Source organism: Uncinocarpus reesii, genomic scaffold (assembly GCF_000003515.1).
Source record: "Uncinocarpus reesii 1704 scaffold_2 genomic scaffold, whole genome shotgun sequence".
Classification (NCBI taxonomy): domain Eukaryota; kingdom Fungi; phylum Ascomycota; class Eurotiomycetes; order Onygenales; family Onygenaceae; genus Uncinocarpus; species Uncinocarpus reesii.
In genome coordinates this window covers 873357-898895 of record NW_003052499.1, presented here as the reverse complement: position 1 = coordinate 898895, position 25539 = coordinate 873357, and the positions used below count along the sequence as shown (strand labels likewise).

Here is a 25539-nt window from a genome sequence, read left to right as displayed (position 1 = left end):
TCATATCCGGCGCTGTCCATTTGTAAGATCGTCCACAGTGGATTGTCAGGGTATGATTTCTTCTTGCATGGATCAGGGTGATAACAGTTGTCTTGAGTTTGACTATACAACGTCCACGCCGCGTGATAAGCTGGCGGAAATCTGCCTTGGACCACATGAACATCTCTAAATCTCGCAAATCCAGGTATCGGATCCAGTAGTTTTAACATCTGAACTTCAGCCACAACCTCTTGAATTGAAGTAAACTTTTTGGATCCTGCACCGCTCTGTGCGCGAAGGGGAACAATTTTAAAGACTCCATTGTCGTACTCTTTCAATGTCATGAGATTCGTTTGTGATAGTTCACGTTTCGTATAGTCGGTTCGTACAGGTAGTTGATAGACCTCGCCGTAAGATCCCTCTGAGATTTTCTCAACGTCAAACATATCACCTGCCCGGTTAGCCCAAGTGTCAAAGTTATCCACAGTCTTGTTTGACATCGCTTCCTCCAGTATTGGCGTTGCATATTTGGTTATGGCGTTCTCCGTTGGCACTGGTGGCTGTGTTTTCGGAGCTTCCTTCTTAGACACTATTCGTTTTTGTTTGGTTTTAACTGGTTCGATAACCACAGGGTCTTGGTGCTCTTCAGCAGCTGGCTCCTGAGATTTTTTCGTTTCCGCCCTTTTTGATACAGCTTGTATTGGTTGTCCGCTTATTTCTAGGAGTGCACGCTCTATCTCGCGTGCTATGTCCGGGTCCATATTTCGTTCGCCTGAGATGAAGAGATCTTCGTCAAGAGTAAATCCAGCAAGTTTCTCCTGGAGTGCTGCGACCACTTCAGTCACATCAACGGCTTGTATCTTGGCGTTTGCATTCCTCCTCTGAAGTGGTAGTTGATCTCTTTCTAAAACCGCATTTGCTGAATCAAGTCGTTTTCCATATACTTTCTTTGAGCGGAGGATGCGACCTTGGTTCTTTCTCGGCGACTTGAGAAGCCAGGGTGAAACCGAATGAGCAAAAGTTTGGGACTCAATCATGATTAGGATTTTCGAAGCTTTCGTTCAGGGATGCCTCAGTGTAATGCTGGGAGAGTCTCGCGTGATGTCAAGATTGAAGCAGTCGAGTTGGCGTTTCTTTTGATACTTCCTAAACCGGAATAGTGCAATCGTTACCAGGACAACATGCTTAATTGCCAAGAGATTAGATTAGATTTAATGACTAATTTCGGTAAAACAATGGTCCGTTCCATTTTGAACTCAATCTTTCGGTACGAGGCGTTACGCAAAAAATTACGGGTATCTGGGGTTCGGCGGTTCAAACTTTCCAGTTAAGAACGATTTCGCCTTACATAGTTATGAGACAGAGCAGTTCGAGTTGTGAATGCTTCATATAAAAGTTCAAAACATTTTGAAAGGCTGTAAACTAGGCATCATCTCCCATCATCCCATCAGCTCCTTTCAAAGCAGTCATCTCTTTCAAAGGCCAAATTGAAAGAATAACAGTGATCGTGTGCTTGTTGTGACTATATTGAACTTGGCTCCTAAAGTTCCCGGCCGGTAAAGCTCATTACAAAAAACCTCGTATTTTCGAGCTTTTCAACCGCAAGATTTCTTTGCCAAGGCGTTTTTCCTTGTTTTCTTCTCCCCCCTTCCGTGACGCTCCTTGACATAATTTTTGAGAACCGCCTTCCCTTATCGCCATCGCAGTTTAAACCGCCGCATCGAACAACCTGGCAAGCCAGAGCAGGTCCATCTCCAAGTCATGCTAGTTTACGTCAGTCCATCAAAGCCCTCTGCTCTAGCATAGGCGTTTCGATCACGGCGCTTCGTTTCATCCTACTTTCGACTTTCGCCTGTCACGAGAGTCCGACACGCGACCCGGGCAAGAATCTGGTCATTCATCGCTGAATTTGATCAAATCTTCGATCGCAAAGTCCGTCGAAGTCGTCCATCCCTATACTTCGGCGCTCTTCCTATCCTATATCGTCTTTCAGATGCGTCGTCATGGCTTTCAACTTCAACTGGTCGCCGTTAATGGCGGATGCAGGATTCTACACCCGAGCACAGGACCTGCTAACCGCGGCACTAAATAAATCACCAAAACCTCCGATTATTGTCGATGATATCGCCGTGACAGAATTAAATTTGGGTTCAATCCCGCCGGAGTTGGAGATACTAGAGGTTGGCGATTTGGCTGAGGATCGATTTCGCGGCATCTTCAAAATGTCGTATTCGGGAGATGCCTTTCTCACTCTGAAAACGCGAGTTCAGGCAAATCCACTAAATACCTTCCTAATAACTCGCCCCGCTTATGCTTCTCCGAAACCTCTTGCTGCTGCGTAAGTTTTATCAGCTTGGTTTTAGCTGTCGAGCTTTGCTGACTGTTGTGGACGAAAACAGATCCGGCTTAACTATCCCCCTGCAAATCACCCTTTCCAACTTCAGACTCTCCGGGTTTGTTGTCCTAGTGTTCTCAAAGCAAAAAGGAATAACCGTTGTCTTCCGTAATGATCCTCTTGAATCTTTGAAAGTATCTTCGACATTTGATTCCATCCCATCTGTACGAGATTACCTTCAGCGGGAAATTGAGGGGCAGCTCCGAATTCTGTTTATGGATGAATTACCTGCCATCATACACAGACTCTCCTTGCGACTCTGGGTGCCGGAATACCGTGGCCTGGAAGCTGGGATTCCAGAAACCGCTATTCCATCGTCATTGGGCCCCGGAGAGGACACGCTACTGAACCCTCCAAAAGACCCAGTGGATGCATCTGGCAACCTATTAAGCTCCGCGGAGATTGCATCTTTATCCCTTGATTCAGGTGTTGAGATGCATTCGCTTTTCTCGCAGAAAAACCTTTTGCGCCTTGCTGCCTTAACCAACTCTCAACGAACCCTCTCTCTTTTTACGCCTTCGATTCGAGAGGTTATGTTCAGAGCAAGGACCGGCTTGGCCGACCAAGGCGAGGGCTTGGGTAGTGGTTTGATGTCACCGGGCAGCCCAGCTCTCTCCAGAACGCATTCTCACATTTCCTCTCCTCTCTCTTCCTTCCAAGATTCCTCGAGCGTTCTATCTTTACAACAGCGATCCACTACAGCAGCTTCTTCTTTCAGTGGATACGGGCTTAGCCTGGGTGCTGGTCGCCATACTAAAGCTCGCCCAACTAAGAAACGAAAGAAGCGAGTTGTTGACCTTAGAAAGCAAAGCAAACCTACAGATCCTGAAATCACAAGTGCAGATGGCGGATACACGGAAACAAGCACAGCTTCAACTACTTTTTCGTCGTCTACTGTCCCTGAAGAAGTTAATGACGATCCCGTTACTCCTCCTCTGTCACCTGAAACGACCATTCGATTTCCCAACCGCCAACATCGATTCTCTACATCCGAAGGCAAAGTTATCGCGCGAGCACCGGCTCAGCAATTGACCTACAGCGAGCCATCGCATTCTGCTTTGCATACACAAACCGCAAATCCTGTGCCTGCAGTACCTCTCCATGCTGAAGGCGCTGCAGTGCCACCGCAACAAGCTCTTGTTTTCGGCGACGAACATTTGGGGTCCCGAGAAAAGTCTATGGAAGCTCAATCTTCCCACGGACCGAACCCAGGCCTATCAATCACAGACGCGGCTCCGAATAGCAGCATCTTAGAGCAAGCCTGGATGATGAAGATGGGCAAATGAAATTGCTCGGCGGGATTCAGGAAACAAAATTCTCTCGTCAATAACAACTATCCTGGGCCTTGGGAACAAACCCGAGCCCGAACTCCACCGCCAGCTTATGGCCAATGAATTTCCACAAGTCCTAACTGTTTTGCGTTTGACGCTCGCGTCTTATCAACCCTTATCCCCACTCCGATAACCAGGCCGGGGTAATTTCAGCCCTTTCAAATTCGCTTCGCCCGGCGTGTATTTATATCTCCAGCAACCCCGTTTGCTTTGTGTTACTATTACTGGCTTTTTGGATGGCGTTTGTCTTTGTGGAACCGGAATTGATACCAGGCGTTGGAAGGGGGCAAAATTCGCTTTGGCCTGTCAAAATTATTATTAGGTCAACATCTCCATAAAGATGGGACCTCGAGTCACTCCTTTAAACATTTCCTTTTGTCACCGTGTAGCTACAAAGTATATATTTATTTCCCCTATGATTTATTCTGTATATAGCGATTGGACAATAATGAATTCTCAAAACAAATCTGCTTTTGCTTATTAGAAGCGCTTCCTCGCTGCTCTAGATATCAAGCTCGGGGCCGTGTCTCGTGGGTGACATCGGCCTTGGCACCCAACGCTTTACCCTGCGATTTGAGGTTCAGGAGCTTTCACCACAATCGCACCTTCAAGAGCACCTCGATAGGCGACGCGCAAATCCCATTCGAGCTTTAGGAGCGATGTCTGGCTTATTCCAGAATATTCTGAAAGGTGGATCGAAAGATTCGACCGCAGGAGCGAAGCAGGATGACACAGGTACCCTCAACGACCCTCAGACGATAGGCTCTAGCAAAAATGCCATTGCGCGACAAAGAAAGAAGAAAGAATAAATACAAGTTTACTAATAGTTGCTTTTTGTCGAAATGTAGATTTCGCCGAGTTTGCAGCGTCTCCTCAACCTCCCGTTGCGTCGGTTTCAACCGCTCCGGCTCCTGATTCTACGGTCGCTGCGCCGGTGAACACCGTCCCCTACACCAAATGGTACCGGGTATGGGAGCGAACGTCGCCCAAGGATTTCTTGCAAGAGGCCTTTGTTCTCCCATTTATACTTTTCATCGTCTTCTTCCACGTCTGGGGAACGCGCAAGAATCGTCGCAAGGCCAAGGCTTGGGCACAAGCTCATATCCCCGTGCTGCACAATGAATTCGCCGTGGTAGGATATCGAGGGGTGCGGAGGGGAGCCCCATTGAAGGATATGTCTTCTTCAAAAGATCTAGTTATTGATGATGACCTGTTGAAGGAGAAGTCTCCCAATGAGTTCACCACGTATGCGACAGGGCGACAAAACGTGGCGTTTGTGGACGTGTCAATTCAGCTGTTGAAGAGATACAATCCAATGTATATAGTGGGTGATACGATCTTTGGGCTCTTCTTCGATTCGCTGGCACCTGCGACCGAGAAGATGGAAATTACTGCTTATCCCTTTGATGGAAAAGAGAAGGATTTGGTGCCCGCACCCCCGGCCGAGAAGGAACAGTTGAGCAAGGGAAATAATTCGACATATGACGGATTTGTCTTTGCTGTCGCGCATAAGAACGCCATGCGGAAACTGAGGCAGGACCGATATGACGTCTCCCTAACCTTCACAAAGGATAATCCTAAGCTTCCAGGATGGGTTACTGTTATGAGTGAAAGTGCCGAAATCACAGACAATATACTCACGAGCGAACTCATCAAAGCTATTGAACAGGCTGGGGACCTGTTCGAGTATCTGATCATTACTGACCAACCTGTCGATAAGCCAACCAAGTATGTTCGATATTCCTGAGATTCCAAGAATTGGCGTACTAACCGATTTACCAGGATCGAGGAAGCAGTCTCCAACAAGCGCACTATTCTCTCCATCCGTGTTCCGTCTTCGACTTCTTCCACCGCTTATGCATCTTCCCTCCCGCTGTTCCACCTCTTCCTCCGACTCACCGACCGGCTCGCTTCCACTGGCCGCCTTCGCCAAGAAGTTCTCCGCAAACTCCGGACGACCCGTGAGGAAGAACTTCGTAAGCTGCGCCGAGTAGCCGAAGAGGAGAAAGCTGAAGAACGTAAATTAACGGCCGAAAGGTTGAAGAAAGAAGGGCGCGATAGAATGTTACGTGGCATGTCTGCTGAGGAACAGAGAAAGTATCTAGAGAAGGAGAAGGAAAGAGAGGCGAAAAAAGAGTTGAAGAGACATTCAAGGAGAGCATGAAATGTAAGATTGTCTCGTATTTGGTTCCGTTATTACCTTCCTCTGGAAAAATTGGCATCTATCATCAAGGCAGGCGGATTTGATGAATATGGGCCCTACTTTCAGCTATAGCAATTCTTTTCCGGAATGATCTTCGTCTATTTTGTCTAAATATTTATCTCCTTGGTTGCAATGTGATATGCTCTCACGGTGGTATACAGGATCCTTTCCCCATGCGGGTATATCGTTGATAGGAAAGCTACACGATGGACAATGCGCGGTAACGCATGTTCTTTTAATTTCAGCTCGCTTCAAACCGGTATTGTATCTCCAGCGTTGCTTTCAAAATTTCTTGTAGGTTAAGTATTACATGTGTAGTATATATCTTGCGAACAATTGTAGATTCCTTCTCCAAGATATTATATACACATTTTCCCCTATCTATTCCACATGACCGCCGAGCGGGAAAGCAAATGCGTAGGGTAGTTTCAAAATCAATTTTCGAATAGCTTATCCCTTCCCAAACCAGGTTTTGTGGCCCTGTTTTTCCAATTGTTAGTTGATGTCCGTTTGAATGCTTGATTGGCAGAGCCGGAAGGATTTCGGGTTTGAAGAAAGCCCGGCAAACCGCTAAGCGAAAAGATATACGTACAAAGACCATTCTAGTCGTTCCGTAGAGAGCGGCTGCAAGTTTACCCACGTTAGCGGCTTGCCTCTTCCCAAACGTAGAAGCAAGTAAGAAAATAAACAAAGAACATACCGCCGAAGCAACCGAACAGCGAGACGTAGAATGGGTAAAGAATATAGGGGCTCCTTTCAGTCTATATTTGCAATCCTTATGTTAGACACCAATTCCATCTAGTTTTCGGCCTTGCTGCGTAATGACCAAGCCCTTGTGGGTGGACGAACCTTCCACCATTGGCGCTTCCCGTCGTGGTTCTGGTAAAGTCGCTGATAGTAGGGAACTCGGTTCTCGCGGAAAACGAACCTAAGCAATAGTTGTCAGCACTTGGGGAATAATCGGCGAAAATTGTGCTTCCATCCCACATGACAAGGCGAGCGAGGAAGAAGTGGGACGAGAATTCATGAGTTCGATGTAGCCCAATTAAGGGGAAAAAACTTACTTATAGGCTCTAGGAAGAGTTCTGGACACCATCTTTGCGCAATTATCAAATTCGCTCAGGTTGTAGGGCGAGGCGAAGCAAGTCAACTAGCGACGAAGGTCTGAGGTCAAGATCTCCGGAAGAGAGAACGCTGGTATCACGCTACGGGCAGCGAACCAGGCCAGTCACGTGGTGCTTAGGTAACCTCCGCAGCAGGACATGATTCTCGGCGGGCAGAAGATGCCGATTGGAATAGATTTTCAACGACAAAGATGGTGAAGCTCGAGGGCGTGATTTCGCTACGATGTTTATTCGCAAATCCTAAAAGCTGGTCCTGCTCTTCAATCCACGATTTTTAGTGTGCGTTCGCCGCCAATGCGGCTGGCGTTGCTGCGCCGAGCACTCTCACTGCGTCCTCGAAACACCATCACATCCGTCCAGGACGTTTACGCATCAATTGAGTCTCAAAGTCTACTACATGGTCGAGCTAAATTCTCTATTTTCCACTCAAAATTTCAACAGCGAACGGCCTCCGCCAGACAGCATGTGGATATCTTCGACTGCGAGCGCGACCACGAGAGAGATGGAAAAGAGGACTACACATACAACGTTGCGGTTACGGAGCTTGAAAACCAGAGTATAGCGAGTACTTGTCCCTCGGAATATCCCACTGAATCCTCTCCATTGTTTGATTCCTCTGTCCGCTCCTTGCGCGATCCATCGGAGCCCATTTCAGATTTCATAGGACCCTTGCCCAGGCCCTCGAAGTTTCAACTTGATCCGCTGAGGTTAGAATTCGAATCAGATATCGGCAACTCGGAAAAGATTGGAAGCAAACTACTTGACGATTCACGATATAAACACGATTTTGGATACTGGAAAGAGTTGCTGGACTATCGCCAAAGACATTACGGCGACAGGGGCGTTGTGCATATATGGAAAGGACTCACTGAAAGATGTGCAGGACTGGATTTGCCAGTCGAAGGAGCGGATGCTGATCATCTATGGAAGATTTTCATAGCTGTTGCCGTGAAAGAGGAACGGTTAATGAAAGAGGTGCAGTTATACGCAGAGGATTTATGGACAAGAACAGGGAAGCGGTGGCGCCACTTCTATAAAGAGGCCGTTGGTGCGTATTTTCGCCAGGGGCGTTCTAGAAAAGCCGCAGAATGGCATATCAGGTTGAAGCAAGTTCACTTTAGATGGCCGAACGAAATCCTTACTGTGCTTCCACAGGCACTATCCGCCGAGGGCGGCCTACAAAGCTTCAGGAACATCTGCAGAGACGTTGAGGGACATAAAATTTACGGCAGTGTGGTGCCGCTTCTCTGGAACCAGGGGAGGATTCGAGATGCGCTCGCAATGCATGACTTTTTAATGTCTCGCGGAGACGGTCCAGGGGCGATCTCGGAAATTGAGCCGCTACTGAAATACGTTGAGTTGTATGGCTCCGAGAAGCAGTATAGCTACTTTGCCAGAGAGCTTGTAAAAGCTGGCATCATGCGTAACGGATCACCTTCCGATACAGAAACAGCACCGTCTGAGGCAGACAAACAAACCGATACTAATTCGAATCCGTCAAAGAAAGTGGTTTTCAACGATGAATTTGGGGCACGATTGTTTGCCACTAAAGCTTTGACCTTTGACTTGATTCTTGCTGGTTTGATCATGTTTGGGGTCGAAACAATTGGTCCCCTGACGCTTCGAGAGATGGCGATAAGGACCAGAAGCGTGGAAGAACTAGTGTCTCAGTTGGTGGCCCTAAAAAGGGCGAAGATTTCTACGGGAGAATCAGTCTTTTCGAAAGTGGTCGTGAAACTGGCTTTTGGAAAGTCTACTAAGTTGCTGGAAGACGTTCTCGAGAGCGATCAACATCCCGATGTTTTTGAAGATATGAGGATTCAAGAGTCACTTCTCGCTACATATACGCTGGCTGAAGACTGGCGACAAGTCAATAAAACCCTTGCGATTATGTCGGCCGCTTCAAACGAAGACCCTCAGAACCATAATGTCCTATTTCGGAATGCGGTGCGAGTTGGCAATTGGGATGCTGCGAAGCAGCAGTTTGAGACGATGAGAGAGCAAGGCGTTCACTTATCAAAAATGACCATCCTGTGGTTGGCGCGCGAGATACTCCCTTGGCGTCGACGGAGCCACCGTCCCCGCAAAGACAGGGCCTCAGTCGACGCTCTACGGCGCCTAATCTGGATCTACCAACAAGTGATAATATCCGGAGGACGTGTCCCACCGGAGGCATGGACCGAGTGTATAAAACGCCTTGGCATGTACGACTTGTGGGACGAACTTGAGAAGTTGTGTTTCTGGATAGTACCCTTTTACGCGCCCACAAGAGCTGCGAGACCCGGCTGGGTGCATAGTTCCAAGCCACCTTCGCTTTTCTCGGATGGAGATGCGCAATCCCTTGAACGTTTGCTGCCGACAGCCCATTCAAGCTCTCCACTGCGAAGGATATTTAGCGTTCGGGTACAAGAAGCGATCATCGCCTGGGGATTCATTCTCCGGCCACACCCTGATTATCGCAACCGACTGTTACCCAACCCTTTCAGCAGGGGTGAATACTTGATTCCTTGGGTTCGAGGAATAACGCTTCTTCGCGAGTTGAGAAGAAAAGGCGTAGTCGTCCAAACCAACACTGTCAAACGCGCCTGTCGAGCCCGGCTTGCGACACTGTTTTCAAATTATCGCCGGTCGAATCGCCAGCGGAACCGTATGCTCCGGAGGGAAAACCCATGGTCTCTAAATGAAATCCTGCTGGATATCCGCAAGGCTTGGGGGAAACCTATGTTCCTTGAATATGGGTCGGATTACCGCAAACTTGTGAATCCTAGGACCCATGCTGTACGGCCTGGGCGCTGGACGCGGAGAGCGACTGAAGATTTCGAGAACCGGCGCCAGGCTGGGTTTTCCCACTACGAGGGGCCGGGATGACATCAGTTGGTGATGACTGGGTTTTATTTCCATGCATGTACATGACGGTTCCCTGGCGTTTAGATTTTCATAAGACGGCTGGAGCATTTTATATTCAGGTCGCATGTTGATACCCCAATTTATGTGTATTTATATATTAAGGGCCATTTGTCCTTCATTATGTCCATTGAATCAGAGGCTTATGCTGGCAACGGCTGCAACATTTCTCCTTTGCTGAGATTCATCCCACATGGCTCCTAGGTAACGCCCGAGATATTCTTCCCGAACAGTAGAACTACATACTTATGATTCGCGAGCCAGTATGTCCTGCACGACCTTGACCTTGGCCTCTATCGTCTCCTTCTTATCAACCCTGATTTCCAAAAGTGTTAACATCCCAGGACACAGACCGTTCCCCCGCATCAAGCAGAAGCACAACAAGGGGCATCCATCTTATCTTACCTTGAGCCAACTCGGATGTCCGTATGGACGCGCACCATTCCCTGTTTGTGAAGCATCGAATGCGCCTGGCCGATCAGCTTGAAGACCATATCCCACGGACCCTCTGTAGATTTTCGTCGGCCATCAGCCATCAGCATGGGGGTTCCCCTCACCCAATTCTTCGTTCGATTTGAAAGCTACCTACCCACTGTCGTACCGCAGGAATGCATGAGATACTTCAGGCCTGAGTTGCCGACCAGACGCTCAACGTCAGCGATGGCCTCGGAAACCGACGGAGAGGAAGTCCCGATCTACGTTAGGGCAGACGAGTTTAGTTATGTTTGGTATTGTTGCCATGAACGGCTTGGGCAAGGGTCTGCAGCGGCGGGCTATTACCGGAATCAGGCAGAAATCGGCGATGCAGTGATCCGGCGAAGAGTAGTCCCCAGGGTTGGTCGTCATTTTTGGGATAGCGAATCTCTGTCGACTTTTGAGTAGATATGCGGTAGACGTCTTTGATGTCCTGGAATTTGCGTGTTGAGCGGAAGGGGTGGGAGAGAAGACGGCTTTTAACCAAAGCTAATTGATGCCTTTTCCTTGCGCATGAATTGAGGGGCAGCATGCACGGTGTCTATGATCTCATTCAAAGTCGACAATGCCCGCTGGCCGGAGAGCATCTAGGGTTTGACAAGCATTTCCATCAACCGTTCGCCACTCTTGCTTGAATTCTCGCGCTTCATGGATGGATGTATGCACAAGGCTCTGTACATCTACTTTTGTGTCTCTGTGGGCTTGCATTGCCGCTTTCTTGGACTGGGATGCACCAACAACGAAGGAGTTGATTATGCCTGGAGCATTGTTGTAACTGTTGAATCTATATTCCGAATTGAATTTGGTGCAGGATGGGACAATGCGGACTCCTCTTTTGACTGATGTTGGTGGCTCAATGTGGCCTCATCGGGCAATGCATGCATCAGCCTATGCACGGGGTTCAAATCCGCTCTTTTTTACTCCGTAGAGATTGAGCATTTGAATAGCTGATTATCAGTTATTTGGAAAGAGGCGTCAAAGCCATGTGGATTCACTGCCAATCAACTGCAGGATCAGATCGATATCGACGTTTTGGCCGCGCCAACTCACGTTCAAGCACAGCAAATAGCGATAGCGTTCTGTATCAGTAAAAACCACAGGGGAGGAACAAACCAATAGTGTCACCAAGACCCAGTCCACCGGGAATAGACAATTCGGGGCCGTCGTTGAAGCGGTCTGACCTGTAGAAATGCTCGTCGATATCCCGCCCATATGGGCGAGGCCGGAAGCCCTTTTTGTATAGCCTTTCCGCCGTTCGGATAACGAGCCCTAACTGCTCCCTCTGGTGAATGATCTTTGGGGACTTCCAGTTGAACATGACCGCTCCAGCTCCAAAATACGAAAACTGGCCGTCACCAATAAACTCCGGCCCCAACAGAGGACCTGCAGGCGGAAACTCAGCTCCGCAACCCTTGCCAATATGACACCTGCATAATCTCGATCCGTGCGAGAGCAATTCGCAACCCAACTGGGCGGAAGAATCCGTCAAGACTGGTCCCAAGCTCCACCAGGCCAGCTGTATCTGAGGCCGAGCCGGCCAATTCTTCAGGTCTGCAGGCGAGGATTTGCGCGATCAGACCTGCCATTCAGTCAGCGATTGCTTTGAGTTTTGAGCCAGAGAAGCAGGCCCTTAATAGTCTGGAGATTAGCCTCTGCAGCCTTGGATCTTACTGGTGTCCCCACGAACATCGCCCGCCACCACGCCCGCTAGCGAGCGAATGCTGTTGTGCGACTAATTCATGCGCTCCCGCTCCAGATGGTCAGCTGGATTTAGAATTTCAGCCGGCCCCGAGTGTGAGAAGACATTTAACTCCAGCAGCGTCCGCACTCTGTTGCTGTTGTGTTGTCGAGGGTCCCGAGGAGAAGGATGAAGAAACGGCGAAAGCGGATGCGAACGATCCCACGATAGCCTCAAGGACAGTGACAACCTCGATTCCCCTCCACAACCCGTCGATGCTCAGGTACGTGTTGTTGTATGTTTCTCGTTCCGCTGGCCGTTAGAACTCCGGTCCGTCCCTTGATGGTGGGCTGCAACGCGCTCGTCCATGAGAAAAAGCAAGCGGCGCTCCCACGCGCTGTTCGTATTTTGATGGAGCACAAATACGGAGAAAAGGGACCACAACGCGGCACTTGATTGCTTTTCTCTGTCAACCGCCAACGACTAACTGCCGGCTGCATAGGCTGCTTTGAACTGCTCTGCCGTTGCTGGGAGCTTTGAGCACCAAGGAATTAAGCGAAACGAAAGTCGAGTCGCGATTTCCCGGCCGCTACACATCGGGCATATATCAGCCTGCTTCTCGCCAGCCGGCGCTTCGTATCAGCCTCTCGCCTCTCTATCGGCACCTGCTCTCGCGCGCTCCCCTACAGACACCCTTCCATGGCCCACGCGCCGATCTGGAATCTCTTCCTGACAGATTTTCCAGACCACAGCTACTTTCTCCTGTTGCTCCGTCTTCAAGCCTGGCATTTCTCTTCTACACAGCTACAGCCTTTTGTTGCTCTCCCTATCCAAGGGCAGATACGGAGCAACCTGCATCACTGCGAGCCCTGACCGTGAGATGCAGTGACGAGCTAGTTAAAATACCGTCTCTTTCTTGCCCTACCGCTTTGGACACGCCATAGCGACTCACTCATTAGAATTATTGCCAGCCTCGATCAAAGGTGCGCTCTTCACCTTTGGCCAGTCTCCTGCCCGAAGTGAACCAGCGGATTCCTGTGTGCGTTGTTGATAGCGTGCTTGTTTTTGTCGGACTATGTACAACTTTTAGCACAGACTCTCTTTTCTAGATCTGGTCGTTGGAGCTGGCAGAAGAGACTGGATTTACTTCATGAGTCGATTATAGCTGTGAGATCGTATCGTCTATACGAAAGAGGACAAATGGCACCAATGCAATTGGATACGGCAGCCAGTTCGTTCTCGATGCCAATCCCGGAATTACCCGCCGACACGAAGCTGGTCTACCTGGCTGAAGGCGGTGCAAATATTGTCTATAGGATGGTCTTTCCGGAAACTGATAGGACGAGTCGGGAGGCGGGAAACGTGGGACACCGAACCATTTTCCAGGGCAAGCTTCTGCGGCTGAGGAAAAGAATAGATTCGGGTACACCCTATACTGAAACGGCCAGGAATTTCGATACTCAGATCAAGGCGCTTTTCCGGGACAGTGAGCTTGTAAGTCAAGAGCTAATACGGCTACCCAAGGGCTTCGCCGTGGCTTGCAATGAACGGTTGAGGGAAGACGAGGCAAACGGCCGGCGACCAAAAGCTCGGCATGGAGTTTACCTCTCTACCAAAGAGCCCTTTGGACTGCTTATCACTGACATGAGCCCGGCACCGGGGTCAGGCGAAAGTCTCTGGGAGTTTAAGCCGAAATGGCTACTGCAATCCCCGTCGGCACCTCCGAATTCCAAGAGGTGCCGTACTTGCGCATTGCGAGAACGGAAGAATTACCAGGCGTGGCAGAAGGGAGAGAAAACACGTCGCGGATTCTGCCCACTCGACCTTGTCTCCGGCGACTTCGAGGCCGTGCTTCGTGCCGTCCAATCGATGAAAGGCCCACAGCATGGCAGAGTCGGCGTTGCGAAGTTCTTACATCAGAATCCGACGCTTTTAAAACTTCGAGAAAGTCAACAACGGATGAATGCGGTCGGCCTACCCGGGCTGGAGGCCGATTATCGCGACCGAGCAGTCTCAATGACGCTGCGAGACTGCACAATGTTTGTAAAGGTGAGGAGATTTACCACAAGAGGCTTTGCTACCTGTGTGACCGCTTGGCTTCCCGCGGAAAACTAAGGTGCGATTTGGCGCGATGACTGAGCTTGTATTCCATAGGTTCCGCGCGACGAGAATGCAACACCTGAAGTTCGTCTCGGAGACCTTGATTTCAAGAGCGGCATAGGCGGGAAGCTGGAGTATTGGCGAGATGTTGAAACACAACTCATCAACGAGGGATGGTACAATGGGATCGACACGGGCATAGAAAACGGCCATTGTTCCTTGCAGGATCTACACAAGAAAGCCAAAGCGGAATAATGATTGTAGACGACGGCATGTTGCATATATCTTACGGGGTTTATGGGGATCCATGTTGCAAGGAGGGAGCATTGAGACGGATGATCGAGGGCATGCATACAATGGATAGATTCCGCACTACAGGCGGGCGGCAAGAGTCGACAAGCATTATTATCATTATCATTACAGCAATTGCATGAGGAGCTATCCCAATTCAGACATATCCCAGGTTCTTGACCGTGAACCGTGAGAACTATGCATGTGCAACTTTGACTACGCTTGGCTAGCCTAGGCGAGTGAAACAAAGCTTCATAGCGGTAATTCGCAAAGTGGAATTGCACAATAGAATCCAAAGCCTTCCCAGGCGCCGTTCTTCGTCCTATTGCTCCACGCTGATGGGGGAGCACAAGCGCGATCGCCCGAGTCTCCGGGCGGCCCTTTTAACGGGAGGGCCCCCGTGCCCGGTGCTGACAGCCCCACACTTTAGCTAGGCGGGCCCCGTAGAACTCGGCTTCATAGGGGCCCCTTTTCCGGCTTCCACGGGGGGGAGCGTGATGGCACCTGCATTCGAGCACACCACCACGAGGGGAACTGTTTCAAAGAATGTAACCCCGAGCAGAGCTTTGAAACATCGATATGTAACCACTTCCTACCAAAGTGTTTTCTTTGATCGACTCCTACATACATACACTTGTCTGTTTTTACTTTCGGTCCGAGATGCGGGCGTCTTGGGGAGCGGAATGCTTCCACGGTTCTCGATGACAGCATCAAACAGTTAACTTGCAACGATGATTGGGCCAGTGCTGCTTGTTTTCCCGGGATCAACCCTTGTCAGCCTGCTCCCGGGATTGCGAAGATGCGATGAGAAGTGCAGAAAAGAAAAAATGAGAACGCTCTTTTTCGTGATGAGATGCGGGGTGATGCAGGGCTGGAATCTCTGATACGGGGAAGAAGGCTTGTGAACTGACCTTTTATTCCCCCAACGGCGGTGAAGCATGGAGAATGAGGCTATGAGGATATCAAAGCACGAGCGGATGCCTCCGCTTTGAGCAAGCAAGGATGAGGGATCTGGGCGCGCGCGAGCTACGTAGACACATGGATGCTTTGTGCAACTGTTAACGATGGATGGACGGAAGCATTGGACAGACGGAATTGACGTTGAATATCCCCGATGCTAATAAGAGGGCTTCGGGCCAGCTGCTCAACCCTGGCATCAGGCAAAACTATTAAATAGCTGGCCGTCTTCTGCTGGTCACAGCCATTCCTCCAAAGCTAGGACACTCGCAAAACTGCCAAATCAGATAAAAAAACGAAACCATCAGCACCATGAAGCTCAGCGCCGCCGCCCTCTCCCTTGCATTCTTCGCAACGCTCGCCGCTGCGAAGCCAGAGCCGGTCATCAACGAGGATTTCTCCTATACATATGCCGACCGGATCGAGTATGAGACGTGCACAGGATATCGATTTTCGAACGAGCGGTGCCAGGGGAAACGTCTCGGCTCGCGCGTGACCAACTGGTGGGATTGGTAAGAACCCAACCCTTTTGCTTCGTCACGGAGCAGGGCAAAGCAGAGCCAGAGCCAGGCTGCAAGATTGCTAGCTTGCTAGTGCAAAGAACACGGGCTAACAGCCACGATACAGCCAGGACATGGGCGGCAAGTGCTGCGGCCTGAAGAGGAACGGAGTCGGCGGATTCTTGATCGATCCTGAGAAGCAAGGCGGCGGGAGCTACAGATACGGAGGCTGTGATTACTGTTTCTCAGGCGGCTGTGTGGCCTCGTAAAGCGCTGGGCGCGAATGCGATTTGTTGGCTTGGGTTGGATGGCGATTGGCTCTGCCACGACTCCGCGATGGCTGGGAGATGCAAGCCCTTTTGGATTTATGTTGCCAACGGCCGGATTGATGGATGGGAATGCTTGGATTCGTTGATTGATGACTTGTTTCCCACGAGGAATACGGAGTACATAACTGCTGTGTTATACCTTCATTACGCGACCCCTTTGAAGAAGACAAACTCCAAAGGCCGCCTCACTCCTTAGTTCATACTATTGACAGGTGCAATTTTCTTCTGAACTTGAACAAGTAACCAGCCAAATGCGCTGATGTCGCAGTCCTGAGTCCGTGCAGATGTCCCAACCCGACAACTATGAACTTGACCCTTCGGTATGCCGGGATGTCAGCAATAAACGCGGGCGAGAAGCCGACTCCCTCCCCGGCAAAAGCAAGCATCGGCGATCCCATGTGTCATTAATGGTCAATGCTGGTTCAAGCGCGTCAGCCGAGAAGCAGGTCATAATGCATGTCTCTAGAGAACGCGGAAAATTGCCGAATCATCGGTTTTGGGTCCGTGTTCCGTCTCAGCGGGCTGCCCCAAAGCAGCACGAAGGCTAGGAAAGCGGGCTCGCCAATATGAGAGCCATCGTTGTAGGCGGTACCGCGTCCGTGTGGCTAATTTACTACTCCTAAAAGGGAGTCGTCGAAAGCGTCAACTGTAGAGGGATATTGTTGTTTCCCTTTAGTGTCATTCATTGATCTCATGATCCCGCCATGGTGACAGGGTTTCATCCAATTCCGCACTTGTGTGAATCACTATCCCCCAACCCTGGTTCCAGAGGCTAGTGCACGCAGCAAAACCAGTGTCACCTTTTCTTCTGGACGGCCGGCAAAGTTTCAGTTACCTTCAAGGTAGCCAAATATGCTTCTCGTTCCGCTAGCTTGGTCCGTTCTTCTTTCAGCAACCTACCAACGGTCGTCAGGGCTTCTCCAAGTTTATCGAGCTCTTTCGCCTCTGATTTCTGGCTGTATGGGTTTTTCGGGGAATCCGAGTACGGGATCTCCGCTGTCCGTCCACTCAGTTGCTGTTGTTGCTTTGCGCCTTTCCCAGCCTTCCCTCTCGCCGGAGCTTGCGCGGGAAGGGCTCCACCGGTCAGGAGATTGTAAAACTGCTCCACCGGTTCATTGAAAACAACTTCTTCATAGTTTTGACTAATAATAGTCTCCCGTCTTGCTTTCTTAGCCTCTGCATCCGGTCCGTATGGGTGCAGTTTTAGGCTGTGCCACAGCGTCTGCGGCTTTTCCATAGACTCCGGGACAAAGTACAGCTTTATCTGGATTTCAAATTCACCCCAGCCTGTCTCTGTAACTTCAAAAGGTGGGCCTTCGATGGTTCGGATCGACTGCGCATAGGTTTCGTGGAGTTTGAATTGGACCTTCTTTAGCCAGTATGATATATCTTCATCGTTGACCCCCTTCACCCAAACGCGCCACTGATGGGTGTGGTCTTCAGGGATATTCGGCGGTCTCTTATTTGGGTCAAAGGGCTGCGCTTCACTTCCAAACACTGAGCACCGTTAGCATCCAGAAAATCTGGGTCATGGTACATCTCAGACGACCTACCGAATGGCCGGAATATCGACGTCCCCTAAACAAGCCGGGTGGTAAGCATATAAGCAGGACGAATAGGGGGTGGCGCGACACGAACCCGGACCCTTTTTGTACCCGCTGGCGCTGGCATATTCTTCAAGACGGCGATGAGTTCGTAGTGTGTTAAACCCGCTCCGAGTTGGTTTTTGGCTGCGTTTGTCGAAGAATCGCGACTCGAAGAAATGACCCGGATGCCAAGCCTGGATACACGTGACAGCTCTCTAAGCTCTGAAGTCACAAACACTGAAGGTTGGAAGCTGTCAAACCGGGGAGAATTGGATGTGAAAATCTTGAACCTCAATCCTAGCTTACTTGAGAGATTGAGCCTTGAATGGTTCTACTTTGCTGACTGCGGTGCGACCGCCATTGAAGTGCATCTGTTGATTCCGTGTTTATTTTGGTTCTAGAAACAATGGCAGCGGCAACAAGGCTAGTGGTTGCAGGCGGAAGCGGATTCCTGGGTACGCTTTATTCTTGACAATCCAACTTGACTAGAAAATGAAAACTGAACATTAGGCCGATAGGATCCAGGATCTGCCAGTCCGCGGTAACTAGAGGCTGGGAAGTCGTTTCCTTGAGGTACCTCTCCCACTACCGTTCCCTGGATGCCATTATCACAGTTCTAAGTGATTTCTCCGCAGTCGACACGGTGAGCCAGCATGGGATACCGTTTCTTCGTCTACTTCTCCCCCACGGTGGGCCAAGTCGGTCAACTGGGTCAAAGCCGATGTCATGGATCCAACCACGTACTCGGCGCATTTAAAGAACGCTACAGCCGTCGTGTACTCATTAGGGATAATCTTGGAAGCAGACTACAAAGGAATTGTACAGGGAAGAGAATCAGTGTTTGATGGAGTACAGAAAATGTTCTGTTCGTCCAGATCACTAGAAAATGGGAAACAGAAGAATCCACCGCATCTAAGCTACGCTGTTATGAACAGGGATTTAGGTAGGTTTAGGTCCATGGACTCGCAGTGCGATAACAACGCTACTGATATTGTTCCGAATAGCTGTCACGCTCGCAAAACATTCATCCCAAGAAAACGTCCAGACCTTCGTGTATATTTCCGCGGAAGCCGGCGGACCCATTTTGCCATCAGGATACATCAATTCAAAGAGACAGGCAGAATCTCTGATTTCAACAGACTGCCCAAACATGCGTAATATCTTCGTCCGCCCAACATTCATGTACGACCAGTCCCGCAAGATGACGATGTCAATCGCATTGGGCGGCATAGTGGCGTCTGAGGTCAACAATATGCTCGGTGGGAGGTTATCTTTTATGGGGATTATGGCTGCTAAGCCATTGAAAGTCGGCACTGTAGGCGAGGCGATTATCGAGGCTGTTGGAGACGGTGTAACCAAGGGTGTCGTGAACCCTACGAGGATCGAAGATTTGGCGACTAAGGGGTGGAGGAGAACTATGCTCTAAATGGCCCTCAATAGCCCATCGCCGGCGGTGATTTTCCTGGCGGGGCAGTGTACATTATGTTTGCTTTCAGTCCTAGGACCCGGTAATGGCCCTTTTGTAAACTCGGCTCAGTGTAGACTTCTCAGATCATCGTTCCTCGTTCAAAGCTGTCTCGAATCTCAGCGGTATACTGTGCAGGAATGTCAGTCCAATCGTGTTCACTCAAGCCTTGGAATGATAACGCCAGGACGTACCTTGTTATAAAATCTGGCCAATTTCTGATTAAATCGTTTATTCTTGTCGTTGATGTAGGTAACGTCGGCATCGTCTTCACCAAGGCCACGTTCCCTCCGTTTCTTGAGTCGAATCTCTTCGGCCTTTTGCAGATCGGCGACCAACCTATCCACAGCTGCTCGATCAGGCCGATTCTGTGCAAATTCGATAGAGTCTGCAGTGGAATAGAACGTCCCATTCTTATCCACAGCCACAAGTTCGCCATCCTCCCCTTCGACGAGGTCGAGGCCTCCATTTGCAGCCGCGCGCATAACAGCATCAGCCTTCTGAGTCTCGTACGCATCGAGATTCGGTTCCATTCGACGCAACTGCCGCTTATAATTCTTATGTGCATCTTGGCGCCAGTCTTGAAAAGCCACATCGTCTCGATGTTTCTGCTTCTTCTCCATTCTCCTGTCCCATTTTTCCGATTCGTCAATAGTCCAGTCCCAAGCTCGCTTGCGCTCAAAATCTTCACCGGAGGCCTCTATATCGGCTTTTAACAGGTTATGTGATGCAAAAGCATGTTTACGCGATATCGAGTTAAGGAGGGTGGGATCGGTCTTTAGTCGTTGGGATTCAGCAGCCGTTTCCTTGAGATTGCTCTTCGCAGCGCTTTTCTGCGTGGATGGTCAGTTTCATATTATTACCGCGACTTGATGTCTGATGAGTGCACTAACCGCCCTAGCTTGTAACGCTTTGAACCTGTCTAATCTTTGTTGATTTTTGGAAGTTGGGTCGTCCGCCGGCTGCTGTTCTCCCGGCGCGGCAAGCTCCTTGTCTGCATCCATACTTGGTGTTGAGGAGCCGGGTATTCGTTCCTCGGACTCTCGTAAAATCTTCGGGTCTTCTGGCATTGTGGATGATCTTTCTTCAGCAGTCATGTTGCTCGACAGCATCCAAGTCTCTGCTCTCTGACAGAAAACCAACGAGTGACGTGCGGTTGGGAATCAGCGTGTTATCCCCGATTACATAATCACTTCAGTCACCCGCTTGTCTCTTCTGCAACGCGTTTTCGAGGGCTTCAATGTTGAAGTGAAAGCAAGTCTCAATGCTCACTGCGACATCAAAGGCTTGCCGGCTTCCTGGGAACATACGATTGAAGCCGGCCCTCGCCCCATTTGTGAGACATTCCCGCACCTCGCCCATTCACAGACGAGAACTATCCTGCTCCGTCCCCCAGCTTCCGCGAGCACAACTCCTCCGTTATGCGTTAACGGGGTCGACCGCGGCGTCAGCGGTCAATGGGCAACTATCTCAGCTTGATACACAGTTAGACCAATTATTCTCGACGCCGCTACTACCAAAAGGCCTTGACGAATCCTCCAATCGAGAAATCGGCTCCCCTTTCCGGTTCCGTGCTCAACATGGCCATATCCTGTCAAGCATCCAATCCGAAATCGAAACTAAGATCACGGATAAGAGGTCGGGAGATGAGTTTGTAGGCTCGTTTCCTCTCTTTCGGGAGGCTTTGGGTCGGTGTGAAAATGCAACGCAATGGGAAGATCTAATTGCGACGATTAACGGGACGTTGGCGAGGCTTCAGAAATTGAATGTCATAAACACGCGGGAATTACTTCTTTTGGGTATGAACTACGCCGCCCAATGCTTTTCTGTCCCCGCACTACGGCATTATTTCAAACGGTATTCTGAGGGCGGATACGAGCATCTGAGCCCAGAGACCGCTAATCAGCTGGTTAACAGCTTGACTAAGGGCCTAGAGATGAGAATTCTCGACAATCCCAGCATAGATAAAAATAAAATGCGTCAAGTTATCATGGGCACCAACAGCAGCGATTCCGGATCCGGGGCGTTCCACTCCCTTCTCGATATTTCACACCCTTCGGAAAACGCCTTTCTTGGTGCGTATGTCAACTTATTAGGCGATCTTGGCGAACAAAAAGGGTTGTCCGAGATATGGCAAGTTATACGGGCACAGTTCGTCCGCAGCAGACAGACAACGCATCTAAAAAAAGCAGCAGCCAATTGTTTGCAGGCCATGGTCAAATCAGGAAATCCACAGGCCGCCATCGAAGCCGCTCGGGATGTCTCCAGACAAGTGGATCTAAACTCGTTTTTCCCAGTGCATCTCTGGGGTCTCCTGATTCAGCACGACCAAGATGGAGTACTTTGTGGACTACCTATCGACAAGACGGTGCAATCCGTCCTTGATCGAGAGCTACGTGTGATGGAGATGAAACTTGGCGTGCGATGGTCTGGTAAAGAAAATGGAAGTCATTCTTACGTTCGGGATACGCCAGTCTGGTGTAATAATGGCAGCCCAGAAGACGTATACGAATGGCTTGGTACTAGCAACATGATTCCAGCGGCATCGCATTTGCTTGACTTATTCGGCGTCGCCAATTCTTCAAGGTCAATTGCGAGCATATCTAGCATGGCTGATCTATTGAACGAATACGAAGGAGTCGAAATACCACTGTGCATGGCGCAGAACAAGCAGTTTGGTCAATTAGAACTTGCGTGGATCACTCAATGCTCACCCATCGAGATAACGCAAGACAAGGAAATTCTGGCAGAGGAGAAATATCGCGCTCGCCAGCTCTCATCCCTTGGCCTATTGAGAGTTCGTCAGGACTGCAATGGCGTCCCTCGAAAGGTTGGACCCCACGTCCATCTCATGCAAGTCGGATATGTGGCAATGAGGAGAAAATCCACCCTCGCCAAATCTGGGCTTCCAACGGCAGAACCAGAACAATGGACGCCAACGGGTCACGTCATCGGCTGGGATCGACGAAACGGCAAACTTGTGTTTCTCTGGGTGGGTAAAGGCTACGGTGCCATGAAAGCGGGATTGGTGCAGCCGAAAGTTTCGTCATGTCTTCCACATGCTTGTGCAGAAGTGAGAAACCTGGTTGAACTCAAAAACTCGATCGAAGGGAAAAGATCACTTGAGACGGATGTGAGTGCGCTTGGTTTGGATGAGATGTTCAAAAACACAACGGGCCTTTGGATCGATGTCGACCCCTGTTTTGACCTACAGACCTGAATGCTGTTTTTACTTCAGCTTGGCCTCACTCGTCTTGCTCAAACCGCGTGGCACCTCTTTGGTTTCAGACGAGAGCTATCGTCTGAATCCTAATAATCGGCAACTCCCCTCGCTTATTGAATGGTGGTCACTCAATGCTCACCCCGCGCGCTATTGTTGGAAACCTAGTATTATTTCCCGGCTCGTCCCGAGGCCAACTTGTCAGATGGTTTTTGGAACGTATTAAGTTTAGGGAAGGCGGCAAGGACCCGGTTCTACGGGCCTTCGGACGAACTTCATGCAGCTTTAGCGAATTCGGAATGAATTCTATCGAAAAGAGTCAATCAAGTCTGTGTAAGATTAGGTTAGACCATCAGATAATGGAGCATTTGGGGGCGAATGGCGCAGCTCTTGACATCATGCCCCCATGGCCATCCTCCAGCCTCAAGCATCCAGTTAAAGAGACTAGAATCATCATCATGGGACAATCTATATGTGTAAATCTCAGAATGAAGTCGTGTGGTACCTTGCAGCCGACATTCACAAGACGTCAAACTCTTTCAATCCGGCCCAGGCGTGCCTTTGTGAACACCTGTTGGCTGTGTAACCTGAGAGCGGATGGGTAGGGGATTGAAGCCGAGAGGACATCTGCGTGATTTGTGCAACTCTAAGTTTCAGAAAGAAAAGAGCTCAGGTTAAGATTATCAAAAGTTTCCTCGCCATTAGCTGGCAAATCTCAAATCCCGGCCCTTTTCAAAGCGCGAGCTATTTAGGGAAGCATAGTGGTGATCGTCCCGGCTCGACCTGTGTTCAAGAAGTGAGAAACGTTTCCCGTCGCAGCCGGAAAAAGGGGGGAGGAAGTTTGGTCCCATTTCTCGGGACCGGTGATGAAGGCATGCGCCCTACCATTCTATTCTGTTGAGGCTGTTCAGTCTGACGACGTTTCACTTAATCAGGGACAGAGGGGGGTGAGATATCGGGATGCCTTTTCCGCTCTTCAATTGAAGACCAACATATGGAGTACAGGGTATATTCATTGCTAAATTGATGTTGAACTCGCAGAAAGGTGATGCCACGTGTGACATCTATAACATCTCGCATTCCGTCACAAAGTGATACTCCAGACTCTTGGGGGAAATCATCTTGGCGATAAGGATGGGATACTCCCGCTCGCTATCTAGTACCTTCCAAAGACCCGTGGCTGCAACAACAGATATTAGTGCTCACTTCCATTGTCAGCTGGCTAAACACAGATGCTGTTTGGAACAACATAGGAGATGCGAATTCAGCTTAGATTCGAGGTATCTCACAGCCTCGAAAATAGCATCTAATGTCGAGGTTCGCATATAACGTTCAAGTAGAGCCAATTGAAATAGATACCGCACTCATCAACTCACACTCTCTTCATCAAGATCCAAGAATAAATTGAGAGTGGAGAGACTGAGTGGCACAAGACAATGGACCAGTAACAAGTGATCCTCAACCACCTGCCTCTGAAAATAACGCCACTTGACAAAAGCAAGCAAAATAAGGGGCGACGATCACCCACGCCGCCACGCGGATGGAAGTTCAGAACATGAGAAAAAGCAAAGAGAACGAAGTGCTCAGGAGTCAGAAAAGGGTTCGCTGTCTCCATCCGATTGGGCGTGGGCTCCTTGACATTTGTCTGGTACCGAGTGAGCCGTTCGCGTATCCCAAGCGCCAGGGCGGTTCTTCGAGCTCAGGACTCCGTACCGCCAATGCCGGCAGTCTTTACCGTAAAGTTCAGGGAATGAGCTGAATTCCGGCGGAATCGCCATCCTTGTGGGAGTTCACTGAGATAATTCGCTATGTATGCAGGGAGCGTTCCATGCATCAGCCATGTGGGCCGGGATCTCGGCCACGTTCAGGATCAAGGATAAAGTAGATTAGTTCAAGCCGTTGAGCTCTGGGTAGGAAATGTCGAGGCTCTGGGTTGCCCTGCACCGTAATTTTCTTCTTTAACTTCACATCCGGAGTAGCGTGATCTACTTTTTGCAAAAGTAGGACTTGAAATTCCATGATATCCTCATCGCGGACTGTATGCCTTGACTACTTGCCAGTATTGCTGGGCACAATGGGTATAGTGTTTCAGTTTCATGATATCTTTAAGAGATTCTTGGTTTAAGCAGGCATTCATTTTCGTCACCCGGAAACGGTAATTAAGAAGCCTTCAGGATCTTCAAGGCCTTCTCTTGATGAGTCAAGAAATTCCTAATCAAGACTGTTTTCGCGATCAACGCCTCTGTTTCTAGCTCTTTTCCTTATGCGAGCCGCTTATACATTTCGGCCTTCTCTGCTGATCGCAGAACCCAAAATATTTTAATTTTCTCGGTGTGTATTATGAAGGGAGTCACTCACAGACATCCTGTCTCAGCCACTAATAATTTCATCATTCGGCTGCGACAAGAGCGATCTCCAACCGGAAGACTGCAAGTTTATAGATAGCTACAAGAAGCAATCGAATGGTCGTTAATTTATCCCCGTCAAACGGTGCCACCCTGATCTATTTCTGAGACCAGACTGTTTAGGATCCAGTATCCTCATCCTGTGGGAGACAGACATATAAACCGAGCCATCCGCCAAAGAGAAAGCTGGTGAAAACAGAGGGCGCCACGAGATTCGCGCTTCGAGGGTAATGATATCCCAAAAGCCCCGTTCATAGTCCCTATTCATTGACGTAACGATGAAGTATAGTCGTCTCAAAGAAGCCACTTAGCAACTATGACACCCATACCGTCGGGATTCGGTCACCTTCTTAATCCACCACCGCCATCGTCTCGCTTGCGTCTATTCGTACGCCAACAACCTATCGCAGCACGAACTTGTGCGGCTGGCGAAAAATCTCGCCGATGTATCGACCCGCCGCCGATCCTCCAGCTTCTCGTAACAGATTTCGATTTTCAGTCCGATGAGGACGTCTGCATGCTGAAATACAGTCAATATGTTGTCGCCTGCCAGCTTTTTGCGGTCCCGAAAAATTTGCAACAAAATGCGAGTTCCATC

General features: G+C 49.6%; 10 protein-coding genes across 10 annotated transcripts in view; 6 read left to right on the top strand and 4 right to left on the bottom strand.

Annotated features, from left to right (window-relative positions):
- UREG_03279 (uncharacterized protein) overlaps positions 1-1016 on the bottom strand; it is a gene marked incomplete at both ends in the record, with an annotated part of 1894 nt that extends 878 nt beyond the window's left edge. The window contains one exon of the mRNA XM_002543716.1: positions 153-1016. Coding sequence (XP_002543762.1) covers positions 153-1016 — 864 coding nt within the window. The remainder of the gene's footprint in view (positions 1-152) is intronic.
- A 966-nt stretch (positions 1017-1982) lies between these two features.
- Positions 1983-3660, top strand: UREG_03278 (uncharacterized protein; the record flags this gene model as incomplete). The annotated part of the gene is made up of 2 exons (XM_002543715.1): positions 1983-2317; positions 2379-3660. 2 exons carry the CDS (start codon positions 1983-1985, stop codon positions 3658-3660), a joined length of 1617 nt encoding a protein of 538 aa, XP_002543761.1.
- Positions 3661-4364: 704 nt separating this feature from the next.
- On the top strand, positions 4365-5869 carry UREG_03277 (uncharacterized protein; the record flags this gene model as incomplete). Its single annotated transcript, XM_002543714.1, has 3 exons — positions 4365-4440; positions 4554-5433; positions 5488-5869. The coding sequence occupies 3 exons, from the start codon at positions 4365-4367 to the stop codon at positions 5867-5869; spliced, it is 1338 nt and encodes a 445-aa protein (XP_002543760.1).
- An 860-nt stretch (positions 5870-6729) lies between these two features.
- On the top strand, positions 6730-9900 carry UREG_03276 (uncharacterized protein; the record flags this gene model as incomplete). Its single annotated transcript, XM_002543713.1, has 4 exons — positions 6730-6805; positions 6979-7070; positions 7152-7309; positions 7422-9900. 4 exons carry the CDS (start codon positions 6730-6732, stop codon positions 9898-9900), a joined length of 2805 nt encoding a protein of 934 aa, XP_002543759.1.
- Positions 9901-10182: 282 nt separating this feature from the next.
- On the bottom strand, positions 10183-11728 carry UREG_03275 (uncharacterized protein; the record flags this gene model as incomplete). The annotated part of the gene is made up of 6 exons (XM_002543712.1): positions 10183-10252; positions 10342-10444; positions 10526-10631; positions 10717-10899; positions 11095-11168; positions 11524-11728. 6 exons carry the CDS (start codon positions 11726-11728, stop codon positions 10183-10185), a joined length of 741 nt encoding a protein of 246 aa, XP_002543758.1.
- A 1560-nt stretch (positions 11729-13288) lies between these two features.
- On the top strand, positions 13289-14443 carry UREG_03274 (uncharacterized protein; the record flags this gene model as incomplete). The annotated part of the gene is made up of 3 exons (XM_002543711.1): positions 13289-13582; positions 13613-14137; positions 14243-14443. The coding sequence occupies 3 exons, from the start codon at positions 13289-13291 to the stop codon at positions 14441-14443; spliced, it is 1020 nt and encodes a 339-aa protein (XP_002543757.1).
- Positions 14444-15748: 1305 nt separating this feature from the next.
- On the top strand, positions 15749-16205 carry UREG_03273 (uncharacterized protein; the record flags this gene model as incomplete). Its single annotated transcript, XM_002543710.1, has 2 exons — positions 15749-15948; positions 16064-16205. 2 exons carry the CDS (start codon positions 15749-15751, stop codon positions 16203-16205), a joined length of 342 nt encoding a protein of 113 aa, XP_002543756.1.
- An 856-nt stretch (positions 16206-17061) lies between these two features.
- Positions 17062-17936, bottom strand: UREG_03272 (uncharacterized protein; the record flags this gene model as incomplete). Its single annotated transcript, XM_002543709.1, has 2 exons — positions 17062-17762; positions 17921-17936. The coding sequence occupies 2 exons, from the start codon at positions 17934-17936 to the stop codon at positions 17062-17064; spliced, it is 717 nt and encodes a 238-aa protein (XP_002543755.1).
- Positions 17937-19398: 1462 nt separating this feature from the next.
- Positions 19399-20413, bottom strand: UREG_03271 (uncharacterized protein; the record flags this gene model as incomplete). Its single annotated transcript, XM_002543708.1, has 3 exons — positions 19399-19446; positions 19511-20149; positions 20210-20413. 3 exons carry the CDS (start codon positions 20411-20413, stop codon positions 19399-19401), a joined length of 891 nt encoding a protein of 296 aa, XP_002543754.1.
- A 167-nt stretch (positions 20414-20580) lies between these two features.
- On the top strand, positions 20581-22536 carry UREG_03270 (uncharacterized protein; the record flags this gene model as incomplete). The annotated part of the gene is made up of 1 exon (XM_002543707.1): positions 20581-22536. The coding sequence occupies one exon, from the start codon at positions 20581-20583 to the stop codon at positions 22534-22536; it is 1956 nt and encodes a 651-aa protein (XP_002543753.1).
- Between the last annotated feature and the right edge of the window lie 3003 nt (positions 22537-25539).